General features: G+C 35.8%; 1 protein-coding gene across 3 annotated transcripts in view; it reads right to left on the minus strand.

The window, feature by feature from the left end:
- Window positions 1–14,396, minus strand: part of nphp4 (nephronophthisis 4) — a 222,765-nt gene that overhangs the window by 206,804 nt on the left and 1,565 nt on the right. For all 3 annotated transcript variants that reach the window (XM_028453910.1, XM_028453909.1, XM_028453908.1), the window contains exon 2: window positions 12,539–12,676. In XM_028453910.1, the coding sequence (XP_028309711.1) occupies window positions 12,539–12,676 (138 nt within the window). The remainder of the gene's footprint in view (window positions 1–12,538; window positions 12,677–14,396) is intronic.

Raw genomic sequence — 14,396 nt, forward strand, 5'->3', positions numbered from 1 at the left:
TAGAAATAACCAGAAATAAATGTATTCAGGAGGCACCAAATACTGTTTTTATTCACTTGTTTACAAAATTTTTTTTAAATGTGTGTTATCACTTAGTCCATCATTATGATCTATAGTTGTTCTATTGTTGTCGGATATAAGGGGGTACTTGAGCCCAAAAAGTTTGAGAACCACTGTTTTAGACTATGACTAAATCTAAGTCAAAATTTGCTGTAAAAACTGTTGTAGATACTTGGAAACTGAAAATTTGAAAGAAATGTTTGAAAACAACCTTAAATATTGTAGTTAAAAAAATAAATTTAAAAAAACCATTGACATCAGAATTTCTTTATTAATCCCAGGGGGAAAAAGCTTTAATATTATTTAAAGTCATACTGTATATAGGGATTCTCCACTGTTTTTACAAATGTGGCCTAAAAACCTTTGAAATGTCTTTATTAGAAGTTCCAACTCTTCTATCTGTCAGCTGCAAAGAACCGGTGTTCTTGTCATTGATGGTAGAAGGTATGGATTAATTATCCTGATTTTTTGCTCTTCTTCTCTTCTTCATGACGTCCACGAAACAGCAGAGTAAGAACTGTCGCCCCCGTCGTCACAGATTTTTTCGAGTCACAGATTTTGTTTATCAAATTTCAGTAAACAAAAGAGGTTTACATCAAATTACTTTTACTGATTTTTAGAGCAACCCACAGCAGCACATGTTGACATTTTGACTGAAAAAGCTGCTAAATTATCCTGAATGCCTTCACTCTTACTGAAATCAATGGACTACAATGGTCATCAGTTACGTCATTTCAACATGGTGGCGCACAGGCTCTCAAACAGTAAAGTAGTCCAATTTTTAAAAGTTAATAAAACGAAGATGGTGCAAAATATTGTGTCATGTTAGGTGTAATGGCCATTTTATGGGTGTTTACAAGTGTGGGTCTTAATTGAGCTTGTCACAGACTATAAATGTGATGCCACTTCCGGGACAAGCGTTCGTTGCTTGACAGGGTGGAGCTCAAACGGTTTCTGACCGCAACACAGCAACACCACGAACACTGTTTGATTGTACACTGCGTGAAGTGCAGAGGTTTACAGGTGAACTGATTGCTTTAATGGACACATTGGTTTGGAATTAATTAAGCATATTATAAAAAGAAAATAAGTATACATCAAGAAGTGGTACGTGATTTATCGCAACTTGAGTGTGAAAGGTGTACACGATGGATTAGGATTAGTAGTGGATTTGACAACATTAGGGATTAGGGATGTAACGATTCACTCAACTCCCGATACGATTCGATTCACGATACTGGGTTCACGATATGATTCTCTCACGATTTTTTCATTTACAAAATGGGACTGTAAACAAATTTTAGAAAATACTGTATTATTTTCCTTTTATTTTTCATTGTCAAAATAATCCCTTGATAAACTATTCCAAACAATGCAATTTAACTAAAAATAAATCTTGAATTAAATAAATAAAGGAATAATACAAATTAAAATGAAGCCTATTAATTTAAATTCTGGTTCTATAATAAACAATGCAAAACTGCATAATAGTTCTTTTTCTTTTAAAAGTGCAACTTTGTGCCTTAACAATTGGACTTTAAAAAAAAAAAAACCGTCATTGCACTGATTTACATCATATTTGTTTGGACCCGCAGAGGGTGGTAACCCAGTGGTCGGTTGGCATGCAGATATCTTGCAGTGAAGAAGAGATGCTATGCGCTAGCAGACAAAGCTAATAGAAAAACGTGACTTTTACAGATATTCAAGTAATATTACAGATATTCTTTCGGTGCTAAAGGGGTAATGAATCATTTAATAACATATTTAAGAGTAGAAGGCGGCCAGAAAGAAAGTATTAGCAGACTCCGCCCGCCGCCAACACTTCCGTAAGTACTGGGATTCAATTGTCAGAAAATCGATATCAACCGTGATACCTATGAATCAATTTTTAACTGCCTTACGATTAATCGTTACATCCCTATTAGGCATAGATCTTCTAATAAGGACATTTCAAAGGTTTTAGGCCACATTTGTAAAAACAGTGGAGGATCCCTTTAAAAGAAAATTATTCTTGTCCTAAACTGGTACTAACCAACAGTAAAGCTTAAAGGTATTGTTCAGAAGTCTATTCTTGTTCATTTTTTACAAAGAACATTGCCATTATCAAGTCGTCATGATAGGAGAAGAGATTAGAAGAGATAGTTATTGGGGTCAGACGGGCCCATAAGAGTAGGTCACAAACATTTTTCATGCAGTAGCAACTCTCCTTTACAGAGAATGGTGTACAAAGAAATGAAAGTATCCAGTGAGCAACAGTGTCAGGCAGGTTGTTTTGCTGCCAGAAGGTCAAAGGAGAAAAAACGCAACTGATTCAAGATGATATGAACTCAAATAGCCGCTTGTTACGACCAAGGTATCTGGAAGATCAACTCTGACTACATAAGGAAGTTACACCTTGGAGGCAGATTACAGCAGCACAGGACATAATACGTTGAAAATAAAGCTACAGTTTGCACAAGTTCACCTAAATTGGAGAATCTAAGGAATGGAATAAAAGTTTTTGCAGCCAGATTTATATGGTAGGAGGTAGGGTTAGAAAAACACGACATTGGAGCCGGTAGTTTTGTGTAATTTAATGGTGTGTGGAGTTCATTTAAAGACAGAAATGTACCTGGGTAATGGCTATTATTGCAATTGTTACCAAATTATCCCTTTTTGTTTAATGGGAGCTCAAACCAGAATGAGTCATCATGGCCCACAGCTCACATTTACTGAAACTCCCAAAAAAAATGGCCTCTTCACCTGATCTCAATCCAAAAAAGCTCTATTGTAATGTAGTGGGAAAGGACATTGTCTGTGTGTTGCCTTCAGGGACCAATACCAACCATTACAGACTGACATTTGTATCAAATAATGTGGCCAGTGGGAAACCATAAATTATTGTGTTAATTACCAACTAATTGAGTCACATTCAGTCCAATTGCACAAATCTAATTAAATTCCATAATATTTGAAGGGCTCACAATTGTTCCATTCTTTTGGATGGTGATGGCAGTCATTTCTAATTCCAAATTGTTAAAAGACCTCTCCTTTTTTCAAAAATCCTGCAATGTTCCTCAAAATATTCCACAAAATGTCCCTAACTGAATAAAAAAAAATTGGGCCAAAAAAGGAAATTAGAGTATAGATCCTGCAGGCAAGGCAAGGCAAGGCAAGGCAAATTTATTTGTATAGCGCATTTCATACTCAAGGCAACTCAATGTGCTTTACATGATAAAACATTCAATTGTTTAAAATCAATAAGAACATTTAAAATCATCAGTAAAATCAATTAAAATCATCAGTAAAATTAATTAAAATCATTAGTAAAATCAATTAAAATCATCAGTAAAATCATCAACAAACAAATGACATCAACAACATGACTAAAAATTTCTCTCTCAATCATATGCAGTAGAGAAAAAAAGTGCCTTTAACTTTGATTTAAAAATGTTCACATTAGATGCTGACTTCAGCTCTGCTGCAGTTTGTTCCACTTCTTTCCAGCATAACAACTAAAAGCAGCATCACCATGTTTACTGTGAGCTCTGGGCTCCACTATCTGACCTGTGTCCATAGATCTGAGAGACCTGCTGGGTTCATACCTGACTAACATGTCACTGATGTATTCTGGACCAAACCCATTCACACATTTAGCAGAACTTTAGCAGCAGAACTTTAAAGTCTATTCTGAGGTTGACTAGGAGCCAGTGTAAAGACTTTAAAACTGGACTAATGTGCTCTGACCTCTTTGTTCTGGTTAAGACCCGAGCTGCAGCGTTCTGAACCAGCTGTAGATGTTTGATGCTCTTTTGGGGGATTCCTGTCAGAAGACCATTACAATAGTCCAGTCTGCTGGAGATAAAAGCATGGACCAGTTTCTCCTGATCTTTCTGAGCCATTAAACCTTTCACTCTGGAGATGTTCTTTAGGTGGTAGAAGGCTGTTTTTGTGATAGATTTGATCTGACTGCTGAATGTCAGATCTGAGTCAATCAGAACACCAAGGTTTTTGACTTGGTCTTTAGCTTTTAAAGATCGAGACTCAAGATAATTGCTGATAGCAGTCCTCTTTTCCTTGTTACCAAAGACAATCACCTCCATCTTGTCATGGTTTAGTTGAAGGAAGTTTTCACTCATCCAGCAGTTTACTTTTTCTAAACAGTCACACAACACCTCAATGGGACATAGTCATCTGGGTTCAGTGATAGATATAGTTGTGTGTCATCTACGTAGCTCTGATAATCAACCTTACAGTTCTGTAAAATGTGTCCTAAAGGAAGCATATAAAGGCTAAACAGAAGAGGTCCAAGAACAGAGCCCTGAGGAACCCCACAGGACATTGGTAATCTGTCAGATTCAAAGTTTTTAATGCTTACAAAATAGCTTCGCTCCTCAAGTATGACTTAAACCATTGCATTACTTTTGCATTTAGTCCAACCCATATTTATAATCTGTGGAACAAAATTGTATGATCTTCAGTGTCAAATGCAGCACTTAGATCCAATAGAATGAGAACAGATACTTTTCCTGAACCTTATGTCATTGATCATTTTGATCAGAGCAGTTTCAGTGCAGGGACTGATATATATCAATTATTGCTTGGATATTGCACATTAATGTTGGAATTACTTGTTTTCTCCGCAACCCACTTAAGAATAACCTGGTCTGTATTTGGCCTCTAAACTAAAAAGAGTTTGACACCTGTTGTAGAGTATTTAACCCTTTACAACAAACTTGTAGATCAGTGTTAATTGTGTAGAACAAAAAATTTTGTCATTTTTTTTTTAAATGACAATAACTAGACAATGACTATGTTGACAAAAACTACATCAAAATATAACTATATTTTCAACGACTAACAAAACTGAATTTTGTCACATGGGACGAAACCCAATATGAACTTGTCAGGTTGATAAATGGAACCATCTTCAACCTAAAAATCAAACTTTCCTTTTTCAAAGTAAAAGTGTCTTGTTGTTTTCCATTAGTGTTTAATGCTTTTATAAATAGGACTCGTTTTGAAGCCAACCAGAAGTTTAGTCAGTAGCACAATGGAGGATCTCTGAAAATCTCCAAAATGTCAAGGTGAAACATGTCTACGTGAGTTTTATGGATCAAATGAGCACATGTTGATATTCTACTTGGTCAATTTCTCACTTCAAATGTTTTCAGAACTTTCAAAATAAAGGTGGAAAATCAACAGAGATATTTAGCCTCAGTGTGATTCAGGTTTTTGTCCTTGTGGGTTCAAAATGCATCTTGGGAAACATCATCACCATCATAATCCTCCTAACCATACTTATGGTATATAGTATACTATGCACAGTCATTGAGTTTGTAGTGCATAATATGGAGTGTGCCATTTCGAACAGCATATGACTAAAACTAAATTAAAATTTGTTGTCAAAATTGTTGTAGATACTGCCAATTTCAAAGACATTTTTGTAAACATCCTTAAATATTTTAAATTAAAAAAACATTTAAAGTCATATTTTGAAGATAATGATTTCTGCCCTAAACTGGTACTATAGGTTTAATTAAACCAACAGTAGAGCTTAAACATCTTGTTTAGAAGTCTATTCTCATTCATTTTTTCAAAGAACATTGCCATTATCAAGAGATGGATGCAAACACACAGTAAGGAACACATTTAGCACACACTCTCATTCGTCATAGAGCATCTTTGCTTTTTTTATAGCTGATATTAAAACCAATCCATCATGGCTGACGTAGAAAGGGGCTGAGGGAGGAGGTGAATAGCAATGTTCATTTAGTTTCTGTAACCGAGGAGAAACCCCACTACAACCACAACCGTCCCCGACATTATTTGGATATCAAACAGCAATTTACCACTCGTAAAGAGTCAGACCAGCATGCACAAGTGTATCTGGACAAAGTCAATAATTACAGAAAAAAAAAAACCTGGTGCAGCATTTGTGACACGAGAGACGACGCCAGGCCTGCTTTATCATCCTGGTATCATTGCACTGGATGGATAATGGGATTTGGATGTTTAGTGGGTGACCATGAGAGTTTTTACACAGGCAATGATTATTATGGTGTATCAAAGAGAGTTTACACACTGTAAAATATGCAAGTATCCAAACAACAGAAAGCAGAGGCAGAAAGAAGAAAACAGAGGTCAACAAACGTGGAAAATGGAATGTTGTGTCACATTGGTGTCTCTGTACCAAGAGTAAAGAAACCCTCTGCATTGTTTAAAACCAGCTACAGCTCAAAACGTTCTCTGCTTCAATAGTTTCTTAAAGGTGCGTTCACACCGAACACAACTTCAGCGACTCTGGGGACGAGATTACATTTACAATCAATGTTAATGACGCGATGTCAAGCAACCTCTCTTCAAGCGACTCAATCACGCATTCCTGAGTCGATGAACTTTTCAAATGACTTCTTCAACTTACTGGGGCCAAAATAAAAGTTGCATACTCCTTGAAAAAAGCCGAAACCGCTTACTAACGTACTACTCATACTAACGTACTACTAATACTAAGTCTGATGTCAAAATAAGTACGTAGTGCGTTCACATTAGATAGTATGGAAATATTGAAGATTGGACATTTTTGAAGTATGCACGCTGGGCACACTAGTCATACCCAACCGAGAGAGCGGAACGTAAAATAGTCCTGGGACTGACTTCAAGCTAAAAATCAAACATCCTTATTCATTTAAAAATAAATGCATCTCTTCTTGTCTTCAATTTATTTAGCCTCAGTGTGATTCGGGTTTTTAATGCTGTAGGTTTAAAATGCATCTTGGGAAACTTGGAAGTAAACTTCAGTGGGTCATTATCCTCCTAATCATACTAATAGTGTATAACAGATAGTATATACTCATTGTGTAGTATGTAGTACGTCAGTATACAATTTCAAACACAGCCGACGACTTTTCAATTCTAAGTATATTTTGAGTGAACTCATCCTTTCGTAACTCCGTAAGTTGAGTTTTTAAACCGTAAGTACAAGTGGCGCCATCAATGGTAAGTGTGGTAAACGTGCTGCCGTAGAACAGGTTCCCACAGCTTTAGTCAATACAAATACAAGACTTTTTAAGATTTTTAATTGCCAATTGAAATTCAATTTAAGACCCACTTCACAGTAAACATAACTGGGGGGGAAAAAACGCCACATCAATTACATAGCGTTAGTTTTTTTTTTTTTTTTTTTATTCTAGTGTTTAGTGCAGACGTGGAAATTGAAGCCCCCACAGTAAACACACAAAAATACACAAAATGACAGTAAGATGCACAAAAAAAACAGACTAAATAATCGATATCACTCCAAAAACAGAAGATGACGATAAAAATCGTCAGACAGCTATAAAACAACAAAAATACAAAAAAATAAAAACCATTAAGAAAAATCTTTGTTGGACGGGCAATTTTTGTTAAATTTACGCTTTCCCATGTTGCCATTCATTTTGAAATTTGAGACTAATTACAATCATTAAATCATTCTTATGTGTAAAATTTTAAGAGTTTTGAAAGATTGATTTAAGACACTTTAATGACACTTAAAGCCTTATTTCTAGATTCATAAATGTAATGCTTTTTAAGACTTGTTAAGGATCAGCAGGAACCCTGGAAGAAGTGATCAGCCCAGTCAGTGCTGCCTGCGGCTCTGCAGACACATACTACTCATACTATTTCCAGTCGTCTCGTCACTGGAGCGATGAAGTGACCAAAAACTGTGACTATGTTCAAGCGACTTATCGACGGGATTTAAGCGACTATAGTTGCTGAAGTCGCGTTTGTGGGTGAACAAACCTTAACATATTTTGTCAACAAATGAGGCATCTTCAAAACCGTAGCCAACGAAGAGTTCCATGTTGTTCTGAGAACATTCTAGAACTGGTGATCTGACTTCGACCAAGAAGAATGAACAACTACAGGTGTTCTACAGTAGAAAAGTAGACATCCAGTTGTTTCATACATTTATTCAAAAATATCTAAGAGACGAGGGAACAGGAAATAGAAGAGATGCACAACCGAAGAGCTTTTATCAGGTAGTGCTCACAGCTCAGCGAGACCTTTCCATCAGCGACGCTACAATATAAATGCACCAGGCTTTTTAGCAGCACAGAAAAACTTAAAAGTGCAAATATGCTGCTGCTAAAAGGACATTTTTTTGGCTAAAACACAAGTATGAACAATGGACAAAGTGAGGTAAAGGCTTTCCTTTTAACAGCCATTCGTTCTTCCTCCAGGGACAGATACACGAGTGAAGAACAGTTAAAGAACTGAAAGATGAGAGATGGTCACACCATCTGTAACAGGACTTCACGTCCTTTGTTTCACTTTGGGATAACCTTGGTGTATGTTTGAGGTCAATGGCTGCAGAAAAGTTTACACTAAAAAGAAACACCTGTTGTGTTATACTCAAGGAGGGAAAAAAAAATATATATATCAATGCCCTTAAACTCTTGCGATGCACTGTTCACTGTTTCACATTTTAAACAAACATGAACTGCTGTGCAAAGGTCGAGCTGCATGTAACAGCTCTTCACCATCACTTATTGTGAAGCCTACTTCCTCCATCTGCAGGAGAGACGTTGACATACAATTCTACAGCCACTATCTCACACAGCCCAACTCTGTGCAAAATGTGGATTTAATGTCATTTTCTGTCAGGTATTCACACTGTCATGACTAGGGTCTTATAAAATCTATTTTATTTTTTTCATTCCGTTTTTTTTTTTTTTTATATATATATATTTAAATATCAATCAATTTCTTCAAAAAATATCAGTTTTTAACTCCTGTGAGGAAACAAAATAAAAACGAATTAAAAAACATAATTAAACAAAACAAAAATGTAATTGTAAAATAATTAAAAAGTAGATAATAAGTTGTACTGACATGGATTATTCTGACTGCTCCTTTTTAATTATTAAAATATCATATAAAGACGTATGAGAGCAGCATTAATGTCACCCAGGGATCAATGGTTTAATGAATCTGATCAGGTTTATTGATTAAGTTTTGATCAACCAAATTTAAATAACCTAATTTAAATTATCCTGACGACAGAATTCCAGACCATAATGATTAAACAAAAACAAATGGACACAAGGATGCATCAGTTATTTCACCACTAGGGGTCAGAATATTTCACAGTATCAAAAGATATCAAGCAGCACTAAGTAACTTTTTCACCTTAATAAATATTCCTCATAGTCCCTGTGAGGGTAACACAAGTGTTTATGAGGTGATTGGGGGGTCTTTCATCCCCCCCTGCTGTCTCTGGCCAGAAAACAGCACTTGCAACTTTCCCTGCCTCTGACCGGTGGTAGACATACTGCTTTACGGCAGCCCAATACAAACTAATGCTAGATTATGACCACGGTACATGGTTGTCTACAAATTCAATTTCTCAAACTTAGACCATGGCAGAGCCAGCAAAAACAAGGCAGAGAAGACCTTTGTCAGAGGAACGGAGCAACTCCATGCAGTGACAGCTCAGCAGCAACACACAGCAATCACACACACTGTTGTCACAGAAACAGGCACGCACACTCGCAACTTAGCACTAAATCAGGCAGCACACACACACAAATATCCATCCATCCATCTATCCATCTTCAGAACCGCTTTGTCAGCACACAAACAAACACACACACATTTCCACACTCCCTTCCGTATTACTGCCATTACAGTGATGGTTGTTACCTTCTTGGGAGAGCAAAGGTGCGCATGTTGTGGGGTGGGGCAGGCAGCGGGGGGTGTAGAGTTACTTAGTTCTGCTTTAAGCTATGATGTTTCAACCTCTACAATCCCTGCCATCGATGGTCTCGTCCACAACAACAGAACAAATCTTCAGTAGCTCTGATGAGATGTTCCAACACTATGAGCAGGTGAAGCTGATCATGTTTTCAAGGAGCGATGCAGCGCTTCACGAGAAACGAACACAGCTTTACAAACACAAGAAAGTTAAGCGGGAACTGGTGGCTCTGTTTTTATTGTATATTTCAACTGGTCTGAAAATGATTAACAGGAGTTCAGATGATAATAAAAATTCTCACCATACAGTAGAAAAAAAAACATGTAATTTGGCCTGTATAAACTTTATTTTCACTGCAAGAAATAACCAGAAAACTTTTCTAGTCACAATCTACCAAGTTTTGTTCAACTGGAAGAAAATAAATTAAAATTGCTTCAACTTAGCGAGAAAGATGGAGACAATTTAACTTTTGACCCATTTTAAAATCATATTTCAGTGTCAAGTGAATTATCTTTTGTATCTGAAGTCTTTTATTGCAACACAATTCTATTTTGCATTTTCAACATGTAATTGGAGATTTCATCATCAAAGCCCGGTTTAAAAGGCTACATTGTCTGAAATGAAGAAATGTTCCTTTGTTCCCCTCTAATGACATTTCTAGAGACGAAAAGAGTTAAAAAGTGAAAGAAAAAAGGAAAATCAAGGTACTTCAGGTCAGCAAACTTCACTTCAGAACTAAAGCATTTGTAGACACACGCTACAAATCCAAAGTGACAATTAGTTTATTCTGACGTTACTTCAGAGCAGGAAACACTGCTTTAAAAGTAACTTTCTCCAAAGAGTACATTAAATTATAGGAGCTACAGTTACCATACAGACTGAGCGCCTGTTGTCAACATAATTCAACCTGCAGACACGTCTGACAGCAAACACACACTAAGGCTGAATTTAAAGTGAAGCCGTGTGGAAAATAAAACTAAAATCACACACACACGCACGCGCTCCAGGCGAGTCAAAACGAGCTCTCGACTCCTGAGGGATTCTGTCGGAGACGAAACACGTTCTCCAAAGACGTATTTAAAGACGCTGCTAACCACTATTTTCCATCCCAGCGATTTGTTTCCTGCTTTTTTTTCTTTTTTTTTAAATCAGCTAATGAACACTTTGGGCTTTAAACTGTCTGAGTAATTATGATTGATGATGACCACAAGTTATCTGCCTCTGATGCAAAGCACTTAATTTAACAAAAGACCTCAAAGATTATTCCCACAATAATTTACAATTGAATAAAGCCCCGCCCTCAAAATTAACAATAAATGTCATCTTTCTATAATGGATTGAAAATTCTAATCATCAAATCAGTAACCTAATATAAGAACAACAATGTGATTTATTGTCTGAAGCACAGGTATGATAATAAGTCATAATGTTTTGCTACCTTGTGTTTTGTTTTTTCTTTGTTTATTTAATTCATTCAATACATTAAAATAATTTATTTCTCCTCAACATTGAAAAAAGAAGAAAAGATGAATGAAAAGTAACAGAAAGTAGTATAACTTAAAACCCCTCCGTGAAAAAATGACATTGAACAAAGGCAAACTGCAAAGCAGTAATTGAAACAACAATACAGTTTCAACATAATATTTTACAACATCTTTTTAGCATATAAGTGATCTTGATAATGTGATGTTAGCATTTAGATTGTTCCATAGTCTGAGAATTACGTGACATAATGTTAACCAGCGACAGACCTTACGTCATGGAAGATTCTGTTCAATGTTGGAGGGAATCCAGATCAATCAATATACTGATTCTGGATCAGTTTCAAAAATAGAAAAAAGTTTCATCTGGATCAGATCAGAATTGCACAATTTATCAGGATTATTTGAAAAAATGTGGGGTGTCGTTCCATGTCATTTCACACATGGCCCACACAGTTCAGTCTCAAAAAATTCTGAATTTTTTATCACTTGTTCCTTAATTATTCAATAGGCACACTACATTTTTAGTTAGATAAATAATGTTTGAGATACAGCCAATTTAGTGAGGAGGGTATGTGTCAATTTTCGCTCGTCCTTATTTTTCTTCCATTTTCAGCTTCCAATATCTCAGGAACTCCATCACATAGGAAACTGAAAAGTGGTATAATAATACAGCTCCACCTACTCTCTCAGAAGATAGAAAAAGATCTGCTATACAGCCTTTCTGGTGGACATGTAAAAGAGTTGGGTTTGGGTCTGGAACATGTTTGGGCCTTCAGTAAACAACTTAGCATATGCCTCAACTCCCTGTAATTTGATCAGATTTGAGCTTTGAGCATAGACTGTTCACATCACTAAGGATTAGTCACAGATATGCATTGGTTCTTGGGTGACACGCTCTTGGAATCCAATTAAAAAAAAAAAAATTGTAACTATTTTGTGGTTAAAAATGTCTGATTTGCTTTTTTTAGACCATAGTGCGTGGGATGTCCAGAAAATTAGTTGAAATGATATGGAATGACCTGATAAAGACCCCTTTAAAGTGTGAATGATCATGGTATTAGGATCACTGATCCATATAAATGTGAATATCGCTCAAAGAGGATATTTGGCGTTTGGCAGAGGTTTGCGTCTCTGAATGCTCTTGTTATGCTGGGGTTTTTTATTTGTTTTTTAATTAAAAGTTTATAGGCAATAAAAATATCCATCACACAACCCATTTATTAAAAACAGCAAACAGATAAGAGATACTAATTAATAATGCATCACAATGATTTACCTTGTTGATGGAAATCTTGTTGTTTTTTATCTTCTGAGGTGAACTCTTCCACGTTGGCCCAAAGAACTGCTGGTGATTCATATCAAACAGCGTCACTCGCAGCTGAAAAGCCCCGTCATGTTCCGCCGTAGTTTGTTCCTACAAGTAGAGATTATCACCATTATAAAGTATTATAAAAAAAAAATAAAAAAAAAAATAAAGTATTATAAATCACTGGTTGGAGTCCCAGTGAGTCCAGTGCTTTCTTAATGTTTTTGTTAACCGGGACGATAAAAATGTTTCATTATTTAGCTTTGTAGCAGAAACCTGAGGTTTTATGCCAAAATTTACAATGTTTTAAATAGGGATGTAACGATTCACTCAACTCCTGATACGATTCGATTCTCTCACGATTTATTTTACAAAATGGGATTGTACATAAATGATTGAAAAATATTCCTTTATTTTTTGTGTGAAAAAAACTAGAAAATACTGTAGTATTTTCCTTTTATTTTTCACTGTCAAAAGAATCCCTTATTCAAAACAATGCAATTTAACTAAAAAATAAATCTTGAATGAAATAAATAAAGGAATAAAACAAATGAAGAAGCCTATTTTTTTTATTTTTTAAAGTGCAACTGAAATAGTATTTTGTGCCTTAACAATTAGACTAAAAAAAAAAAAACAGCCTGCCCTGTATTTACGTCAGATATTTGTTTGGACCAGCAGAGGGCGCTGGTAACCCAGTGGTCAGTTGGGATGCAGGTATTCTGTGCAGTGAAGAAGAGATGCTATACGCTAGCAGACAAAGCTAATAGAAAAACGTGACTTTTACAGATATTCACGTAATATTACAGATATTCTTTCGGTGCTAAAGGGGTAAAGAATCATTTATGAACATGTTTAAGAGTAGAATGCAACCAGAAAGAAAGTAGTAGCAGATTCCGCCAGCCGCCTCAGCATTTGGACAAGATAAAGTTAAATATATAGCGCCCTCTGCTGTTTAAAAAAGTACTGCGATTCAATTTTCAGAGAATCGATGTGAACCGTGATACCTATTCGATTTTTAACTGCCTTACGATTAATCGTTACATCCCTAATTTTAAATGTCGTAAATTTTTCTTCTTCTACGTTAACAAACCACCATGGACCATCCAACAAACAGCTAATGACAACTAAACAAAACTAAAAGAACAACCAATACAAATAAATGGCAATTTTATCCATAAATGTCACTCACTCCATTTTAAAACTTGTTCGATATGTAAAAACAATTATTTAAGGAATTTCTATAGTATACACTTTTAAACACTAAAGAGCAAGACTTGTTGTTTTGTTTTTTTAAACAATAAGTGGTGACCCTGCTATACAAAAACAGCTTTAGGGCTTGATGTTGCCACCACCTTGCCTCAATGTGAGAATGGTTTCCTTTGGGTAATGTGTTATGGTGTCCTTGAATCAAGCACACTATTTGAAACTATGGTCAAAGGGATTTATCAGAACAAACAAAATGTCCAATACATGCAAGTAGAATATCAACATGTGCTCATTTGATCCATAAAGCTCGCAGTACACACATTTCATGCCAACATTTTGGAGATTTTCAGAGACCCGCCATTGTTCTACTGATTGAGTGTGACTAATGTTCATACTTTAAAAAAAATGTCCCGATATAGTATGCATCCAGATGTTTTAGGTAAACTTTACTTTGACTTAACGTTGTAAGAAAAAGCATCTGACTTATGGGCTGTGTTCGAAATCGCCTACTTATGTACTAGACACTCAGTGAGTATATACTGTCTACTATATACTATTAGGATGATGAGCGTTCCCACTGAAGTATACTTCCAAGATGCATTTAGAACCTACAGCGTTAAAA

This window comes from Gouania willdenowi, chromosome 7, assembly GCF_900634775.1.
Source record: "Gouania willdenowi chromosome 7, fGouWil2.1, whole genome shotgun sequence".
Taxonomy (NCBI): Eukaryota; Metazoa; Chordata; class Actinopteri; order Blenniiformes; family Gobiesocidae; genus Gouania; species Gouania willdenowi.